This window comes from Budorcas taxicolor, chromosome 16 (genome assembly GCF_023091745.1).
Source record: "Budorcas taxicolor isolate Tak-1 chromosome 16, Takin1.1, whole genome shotgun sequence".
In the NCBI taxonomy this organism is placed as follows: Eukaryota; Metazoa; Chordata; class Mammalia; order Artiodactyla; family Bovidae; genus Budorcas; species Budorcas taxicolor.
This window is the reverse complement of record NC_068925.1, coordinates 2,285,168-2,294,084: the sequence shown is the minus strand read 5'-3', so window position 1 is coordinate 2,294,084 and position 8,917 is coordinate 2,285,168. Positions and strand designations below refer to the sequence as shown.

At 68.5% G+C, this 8,917-nt stretch overlaps 1 protein-coding gene across 1 annotated transcript; it reads left to right on the top strand.

Annotated features, from left to right (window-relative positions):
• Positions 1-102: 102 nt before the first annotated feature.
• LOC128061726 (double homeobox protein 4C-like) lies at positions 103-3,128 on the top strand. The gene is given in 7 exon segments (XM_052654108.1): positions 103-139; positions 429-583; positions 699-792; positions 1,522-1,602; positions 1,605-1,660; positions 2,092-2,787; positions 2,919-3,128. Coding segments are annotated over 7 exon segments (1,329 nt in total).
• Positions 3,129-8,917: the final 5,789 nt, after the last annotated feature.

The window sequence follows — 8,917 nt, the reverse complement described above, 5'->3', positions numbered from 1 at the left end:
CGGGGAAGCCAGGCTCCCTCCCACTGGCATCGTCATGGAGGGAAATCTGGGAGCAGCCCCACTGAGACGTCTCCCCGGCATCCGCCCCAGACGGGTGGAAACATGCGGCGGTGGACCGCCGACGGTGTTGTGGTCTTCGGTCGGTGGGTGGGTGGGTGGGATTTCTTGCCGCCTTTGTTTTGGGGCCGGGCCTGGTTTCCCTTCTGCTTGCTGGTGTTCCTTGCATGCCGGCGTGGGGTGGGGGTGGAGGAGGCCCCCACCGCCCTTGCCTCTCAGCCTGGCTGTCGGGGTGTCGCCAAGTGACTCCCCAATGCACACCCGTCCCCGGGCTCCCGGCTTTGCTCAGGCACAGGGGAGCACGCTTGGCTCCGCCGTCCAGTCCTCCCCGTGTGCTCTGAGACTTTGCCCTCCCTGCTCTTCTTGCACAGGGCCCGTCGCCACAGGATCTCGAAGGAGGCGGCTCGTTCTGAGGCTGAGCCAGAAGGACGCCCTGCAAGCGCTCTTTCAACAGAACCCCTACCCTGGGATAGCGACCAGAGAACGGCTGGCCCGGGAGCTTGGCATTGCCGAAAGCAGAGTTCAGGTAGGCCCCCGTCTCTGCCCCGTTCTCCCTCTCAGGCTCTCCATGCCGATCCGAGTCGGCTGAAAGCACCTGGCGGCCTTTCTCCTCAGAAGGAGTTCTCTCTGTTTGCCCCTAGGTCTGGTTCCAAAACCAACGCAGAAGACGGTTAAAGCAGAGCCGATCGCCGTCTGAGCACGTGCACACGAAGGGGAAGCGGGGCCAACGTCCACGTCCACGCCCACGCCACCGTCGCGCCCGCCTCGACCTCAGTCTTCCTCCTCTCCAGGTAATTTAGCCAGCGTCCTCCCGAAAGCAAGTCCCCCAGGAGGGGTCCCGAACCCTCCTCCCCCTCTTGCCAGAGAAGCCTCTCTGCCGGTGGATGGCCACTGGGAGGCCCAGAAAAACCGAGGGGGCTGGGGTGGGGTGAGCTGGGGTGAGCTGGGGTGGCGGCGCGGGGAAGAGGAGGAAACAGGGCTCCCCGGTTGCTGCCGCCCCCGTCAGTGTCCCAGATCGGGGCGCGACGCCCCCCAGTCGGCGTGGGCGGGCAGCACTGGGTCCCCCTTCCTTGGCACCCCCCCTCCCAGCCCCCCGTCGGGAGCTTTAGGCTCCGGCTGCCCACGCAACCTTGGCCGAGGGGGCATGCTTCAGGGCACTCGGCGGCAAGGGCGGAGGAGGAAAGAGACACACAGGGACACACGCATGGGTGCGGAGGGTGGGCGCGCGCACACACGCACGCACGCACGCACGCACGCATCCACGATGATGCAGCACCCGATCCATCTGTGGCTGTATTCCTTAGAGCCCTGCCCTGGCTGCAGAGCCACCTGTGGTGATTCAGGTGTGTGGGACTCTCCCTCCCCTGCCCACCGTCTAGGGTATCTGTGCTGAGACCGCTCCGCGGGGCCGTAACGTCCTCTCCTCTCGGTGTGTTCTCTCTTTGGCAGGAGACTCGGCCCGAGAGGCCCGGAGAAAGAGGACAGTCATCTCTCCTTCCCAAACAAGCATCCTTGTGCAAGCCTTCACGAGGGATCGCTTCCCGGGATTGCCGCCAGGGAAGAACTGGCTCGTCAGACGGGAATCCCAGAACCTCGAATCCAGGTAAGTCCTCCCGCCAGCACAAGGGCCCAGGAGTCAGGAGGGTTGAGCCCTGCCGAGCGTTCGGAGCTGGATACCCGGGGGCTGGGGCTGGGGCTGGGGCTGGGCTGGGGCTGGGCTGGGGCTGGGGCTGGGGCTGGGCTCTGGGCTGGGGCTGGGGCTGGGGCTGGGGCTGGGGCATGGGGGGAGGGGGCCGAAAGCCGGCGGGCTGAGTGGAGGGTTTGGGGCCGCTTGTGGCCGTGCGGGCACCCCCCTCGTCTCCCAGGGCCAAGGGATTCGTTTGCAGAAAACGGCCCTGCAGGAGCCGCCCTGGGCCTGACAGACCAGAGGCCGGGCGGCCAGGCGGGCTGTCGAATGGGCGCCGCGGAGGGCGCCGGCCCGGTGATCTGGACGGTCACGACTTCTGATGTGCCTGTCTGCTTTTCGCTCCCTAGATTTGGTTTCAAAACCGAAGAGCTCGGCACCCCCAGCAGAGGCCCGAGCGGGCCCGGCGGCGCAGCAGCCACGACTCCTCCTGCTCCAGAGGACCGAAGGGCCCCACCCGCTGTCCAGAGCACCGCTCCTCCCCTTCGCCCCTCCCCGCCACAGGAGAGCATGCCACCCTCGGCGGCCGCAGCTGCTCCGTTTGGGGCCCCCGCCTTCTGGGTGCCCGGGACTGCCTCTGGGGTCCGTGCGGGCCCGCCGTTGATGATCTTCATGGTCCAGCCCAGCCCGGTGGCTCTCCAGCCAAGCGGGAAGCCACCGCCTCCTGCCCAGGTAGCAGTTCCCTGGGCCGCGCGCTCCCCTGCGTCACGGCCCCCGGGCAGCCCGGGCAAGGGGCCATCCTGCCGCCTGGACAGCCGGAGGCACCCATCCCGCGCTGGCCGGGGTCACCCTACGGTGAAGGCGCGGCCCCTCCGCTAGAGCCCCAGCCCCAGCCCCGCAGCCTTCCAAGCTCGACGAGCCTCCTCGACGAGCTCTTGGCGGCCGCGGGCGTCCCCGGCCTCGCCGGGGCCTTCCCCGGGGGCCGCTGCCGGCCCACGCGGTGGACCCTGCCCTCCCAGGCGCACCCAGCCTCCTCGACGAGCTCTTGGCGGCCGCGGGCGTCCCCGCCTCGCCGGGGCCTTCCCGGGGCCCTCTGCCGTCGCAGCGCACCAAGCAGCTCCCGCTGGCACACCCAGCCTCTTAGAGGAAATCTTGGCTGCCCACCGGCATCCGCGCCACGCCGGGGGCCTTCCCTGGGGCCCTGTGCCGGTGAACGGGCACCCACTCGCCCTCCCAGGCTCACCCAGCCTCCAAGTACGCGCTCCTGGCTGCCCCGGGCATCCCAGGCTCGCCGGGTCCTTTCCCGGGGGTCCGCGCCTGTCGTCGCAGGGGCCCACCAGCCTTCCCCGGGTCACCCAGCCTCCTAGAGGAAATCCTGGCTGCCACGGCCACCCGGGACACGCCCCTGGTCTCCTCCGGGGGCCCCTGCGGGGGACGAGGGGCTTGAGGCCACGCTGGAAGCACCCCTCAGTGAGGAGGATTACCAGGCCCTCCTCGACATGCTGCCAGGCTCCCCAGGCCCGGGGCTTAGAGGGAGAGGAAGGGAGGGGCACCTTCTCCCCCTGTCCACGTTCAGGTCTCCTTGCCTGGGATGCTCGGGGAAGCGGGGGTGGGGGGAGGTTTGGCGTGTGGAAGAGGAGAGAATCCTGCCGGCATGTCTACCAGCAAACTCTGGGGACAAACCCGAGAGCTGGACCTTAGGGAAGCTGGGCCCCACCCCCAAACAGGGGGACACCCTTATCTGAAGCCTCAAGTAATCCTGCGTGGCAGCGGCCGAGAGGCTGCCTCCGACGGGAACGTTCCGCGGACCCAAGAGGGACACCCCCGTGCCCTGCACAGGTGCTTTGGGTCTGGCTCTTCTGTCTTCTGGTCCCGTCCTCGCAGCAGTCCACCCAGGAGAACTCCTTCCCTACGCCAGGAGCAGCAGAGGGAGGGGAGCGGGAGACAGGGGGAGTGAAAAGGTGGAAAGGTTGGGAGATGCAAGGTGGGAGGGGGCGGGGGGGGGGCGCGGGAGTGGGTGGGGGCGAAGGGAGGAGGGAGAGAGAGGGAGGGCGGAGGGAGGGAGGGAGAGAGAGGGAGGGCGGGAGGGAGGGAGGGAGAGAGAGGGGAGGGCGGGAGGGAGGGAGGGAGAGAGAGGGAGGGCGGGACGGCAGGGAGAGTTGGGGTACAGTGGGAGGGAGGGAGGAGGGGGTGAGGGGGAGGGGAGGGGGCGGAGCCCGCGCCTGGGACTCAGCGTCAAGCCCCCGGGAGACCCCTGCAGGTATCCCATAGAACGCTGCGTCTCGGACACGTTGCCCTCGGTTTCAAGGTGCCTGCTCTGGGCGGGTGTCCGGAGGTCAGAGCCTCTGAGCCAGCAGGAGGGACCCACCCGCACAACCGCTTTCTCGACCATGTCCACGTGTACACACGTGCCCGGTACACCAGCGAAGGCCAGTCCCCTCCGTGTCTCTCTCTGACCCCTCCTCCCAGTATGGGGTGACTGAGCTCGCCCTGCCACCAGCGTCCTCCCGTCACCCGCAGACATACGGGCGTTCTTTACTTGCAAACCCGTCCGCGAACGCATCGACCCAGTGGTTTCGAAGTCCATACGGACCCCTGCCTGTTCCCATGCGAACCCCCGTGGTGGGTTTAGAAACCCGGGTGGCCGCAGACGACACTGCCCGAGACGGTTGGGGGCGTGCTGCCCTGGTTCGCCCGTTTCTCTTCGACTCACTCTGTTCGTCGCCCTGTTGGCAGCGAAAGGAGACGTGCCTCTCATCGTCCACCCCCCGTGTTGCTTCCTTGGCTTAGCGGAACCTCCTTCCCCACAGTAGGGGGTACACTGTCCCCTTGGGCGGGTATCTCCAGGGCACTTGCGCTGGGGGGGTTGCCTGGGGAGGTGCGGGCCTCAGGCTCCACAGGAGAAAAGCCCCAGATGGCGTGAGCTGCCGGTCCAGACGCTGGGCCCTCAGGTCTCTGGCCGGAGCCTTGGGCTCCAGGCAACTCAAAGCCCTCGGGGGTGGCGCTCTGGGACCTCTGTAGGGAAAGGACGCCAAGAGCGCACGGAGGAGTTGGGGAGGGGCAGGCGGGAAACGGAGGCGAGGACAGCGAGGGATCTAGGTGGAGGCGCTGGAGAGAGCGTCCAGTGTCCCGGAATGCCTCCGAGGAGCCGAGGAGCCGGGGGGGGGGGGGGGGGTGGGGGTGGGGGGCGGCGATCGAGGCCCAGGGACCTGTGGGATGTGCAAAGGCGGGAAACCCCAGGGCGGTTTGGAAGGCAAGGCAGGCTGGGAAGGGGGAGGGGGGCGTGGGCGGCCACTTCAAAGGGACCTAGGGGCGTTCCCGGGCAGTTAGCTCCCCTTGGCACTGCTGAGGGCCCCTCATTGATCCACCCGGGGTTGATCCCACCCCCCGCTGCGTGGGACGGCCACAAACCAAAGCCCCCGAACTGCCCGCCCACCCCGACGGGGACCTTGGCGGTCTGGGGCAAGGGCCGTGCCCGGGAAAAGCCCACTCACTCGCTCCCCGGGACTCCGTCCAGGGTCCGTGCTCGGAAAGAGGCCAGGGGCGGGCCCCTCCATCTACGCGCCCAAACCCTGTTTACGTCACTGGGGGGCGGAGCCGCCTCCCGCTCTCCAGAGTCCTGAGCTGCTGGGTCCCCGCCCACTGGGCCAGCAGTCTGCAGCGCGCCCGTGTGCCTCTCCCACCATGGCTTCGTCCGGCTCCTCCAGCACCTCAAGCGGTACGTTTGCCCTCGGTCCCTGGGGTCGGATCACATCTCAGGGGATTTGGGGGTGGCCCGGGCAAGGGTTCTCGGCCAACGTGTCGACCCCCCCCCCCCCACCCCCCGAGAACGGCGGGGACCCATCGGCCGGGCCCGCGGTTCCCAGGCGTCAGGTGTGCCCAAAGCGGTGGGGGGGTGGGGGGGCGGCGGGCATCGTTCGTTCGTCTTGCTCCTTCGGCACACACATGGCTTCTCCGTTCTCTTTTCTGGGAAGACGGTGTTGTGTCAGGGGGCGCGCTGCAGGGGGCGGGGGCCGGGGGGGTGGGAGCGGGTGCTGTGCTGGGATGAGGCCCTTTATCCTCACATCTTCCTGTGGGAACGGGAGCCCGGGAGCTCTGTGGCTTTGCCGCCTTCAGTGGCTTCCTCTGCACAGGGGCCAAGTGCCTTCTGCCTTGCGTCAGGCGTTATGGGGTTTGGGCTTCACTTCGGCTTCCTTCCCTTCCCTTCCCTTCCCTTTCCTTCCCTTCCCTTCCCTTCCCTTCCTTCCCTTCCCTTCCCTTTCCTTTCCCTTCCCCTCCCCTCCTCTCCTTTCCCCCTAGTGACGGCAAACACGGCCTCTGCTCGTGTCAGCCCCGGGAAGCCAGGCTCCCTCCCACTGGCATCGTCATGGAGGGAAATCTGGGAGCAGCCCCACTGAGACGTCTCCCCGGCATCCGCCCCCAGACGGGTGGAAACATGCGGCGGTGGACCGCCGCGGTGTTGTGGTCTTCGGTCGGTGGGTGGGTGGGTGGGATTTCTTGCCGCCTTTGTTTTGGGGCCGGGCCTGGTTTCCCTTCTGCTTGCTGGTGTTCCTTGCATGCCGGCGTGGGGTGGGGGTGGAGGAGGCCCCCACCGCCCTTGCCTCTCAGCCTGGCTGTCGGGGTGTCGCCAAGTGACTCCCCAATGCACACCCGTCCCCGGGCTCCCGGCTTTGCTCAGGCACAGGGGAGCACGCTTGGGCTCCGCCGTCCAGTCCTCCCCCGTGTGCTCTGAGACTTTGCCCTCCCTGCTCTTCTTGCACAGGGCCCGTCGCCACAGGATCTCGAAGGAGGCGGCTCGTTCTGAGGCTGAGCCAGAAGGACGCCCTGCAAGCGCTCTTTCAACAGAACCCCTACCCTGGGATAGCGACCAGAGAACGGCTGGCCCGGGAGCTTGGCATTGCCGAAAGCAGAGTTCAGGTAGGCCCCCGTCTCTGCCCCCGTTCTCCCTCTCAGGCTCTCCATGCCGATCCGAGTCGGCTGAAAGCACCTGGCGGCCTTTCTCCTCAGAAGGAGTTCTCTCTGTTTGCCCCTAGGTCTGGTTCCAAAACCAACGCAGAAGACGGTTAAAGCAGAGCCGATCGCCGTCTGAGCACGTGCACCACGAAGGGGAAGCGGGGCCAACGTCCACGTCCACGCCCACGCCACCGTCGCGCCCGCCTCGACCTCAGTCTTCCTCCTCTCCAGGTAATTTAGCCAGCGTCCTCCCGAAAGCAAGTCCCCCAGGAGGGGTCCCGAACCCTCCTCCCCCTCTTGCCAGAGAAGCCTCTCTGCCGGTGGATGGCCACGGGAGGCCCAGAAAAACCGAGGGGGGCGGGGCTGGGGTGGGGTGAGCTGGGGTGAGCTGGGGTGGCGGCGCGGGGAAGAGGAGGAAACAGGGCTCCCCGGTTGCTGCCGCCCCCGTCAGTGTCCCAGATCGGGGCGCGACGCCCCCCAGTCGGCGTGGGCGGGCAGCACTGGGTCCCCCTTCCTTGGCACCCCCCCTCCCCAGCCCCCGTCGGGAGCTTTAGGCTCCGGCTGCCCACGCAACCTTGGCCGAGGGGGGCATGCTTCAGGGCACTCGGCGGCAAGGGCGGAGGAGGAAAGAGACACACAGGGACACACGCATGGGTGCGGAGGGTGGGCGCGCGCACACACGCACGCACGCACGCACGCACGCATCCACGATGGATGCAGGCACCCGATCCATCTGTGGCTGTATTCCTTAGAGCCCTGCCCTGGCTGCAGAGCCACCTGTGGTGATTCAGGTGTGTGGGACTCTCCCTCCCCTGCCCACCGTCTAGGGTATCTGTGCTGAGACCGCTCCGCGGGGCCGTAACGTCCTCTCCTCTCGGTGTGTTCTCTCTTTGGCAGGAGACTCGGCCCGAGAGGCCCGGAGAAAGAGGACAGTCATCTCTCCTTCCCAAACAAGCATCCTTGTGCAAGCCTTCACGAGGGATCGCTTCCCGGGGATTGCCGCCAGGGAAGAACTGGCTCGTCAGACGGGAATCCCAGAACCTCGAATCCAGGTAAGTCCTCCCGCCAGCACAAGGGCCCAGGAGTCAGGAGGGTTGAGCCCTGCCGAGCGTTCGGAGCTGGATACCCGGGGGCTGGGGCTGGGGCTGGGGCTGGGGCTGGGGCTGGGGCTGGGGCTGGGGCTGGGGCTGGGGCTGGGGCTGGGGCTGGGGCATGGGGGGAGGGGGCCGAAAGCCGGCGGGCTGAGTGGAGGGTTTGGGGCCGCTTGTGGCCGTGCGGGCACCCCCCTCGTCTCCCAGGGCCAAGGGATTCGTTTGCAGAAAACGGCCCTGCAGGAGCCGCCCTGGGCCTGACAGACCAGAGGCCGGGCGGCCAGGCGGGCTGTCGAATGGGCGCCGCGGAGGCGCCGGCCCGGTGATCTGGACGGTCACGACTTCTGATGTGCCTGTCTGCCTTTTCGCTCCCCTAGATTTGGTTTCAAAACCGAAGAGCTCGGCACCCCCAGCAGAGCCCGAGCGGGCCCGGCGGCGCAGCAGCCACGACTCCTCCTGCTCCAGAGGACCGAAGGGCCCCACCCGCTGTCCAGAGCACCGCTCCTCCCCTTCGCCCCTCCCCGCCACAGGAGAGCATGCCACCCTCGGCGGCCGCAGCTGCTCCGTTTGGGGCCCCCGCCTTCTGGGTGCCCGGGACTGCCTCTGGGGTCCGTGCGGGCCCGCCGTTGATGATCTTCATGGTCCAGCCCAGCCCGGTGGCTCTCCAGCCAAGCGGGAAGCCACCGCCTCCTGCCCAGGTAGCAGTTCCCTGGGCCGCGCGCTCCCCTGCCGTCACGGCCCCCGGGCAGCCCGGGCAAGGGGCCATCCTGCCGCCTGGACAGCCGGAGGCACCCATCCCGCGCTGGCCGGGGTCACCCTACGGTGAAGGCGCGGCCCCTCCGCTAGAGCCCCAGCCCCAGCCCCGCAGCCTTCCAAGCTCGACGAGCCTCCTCGACGAGCTCTTGGCGGCCGCGGGCGTCCCGGCCTCGCCGGGGCCTTCCCCGGGGGCCGCTGCCGCCCACGCGGTGGACCCTGCCCTCCCAGGCGCACCCAGCCTCCTCGACGAGCTCTTGGCGGCCGCGGGCGTCCCCGCCTCGCCGGGGCCTTCCCCGGGGCCCTCTGCCGTCGCAGCGCACCAAGCAGCTCCCGCTGGCACACCCAGCCTCTTAGAGGAAATCTTGGCTGCCACCGGCATCCGCGCCACGCCGGGGCCTTCCCTGGGGCCCTGTGCCGGTGAACGGGCACCCCTCGC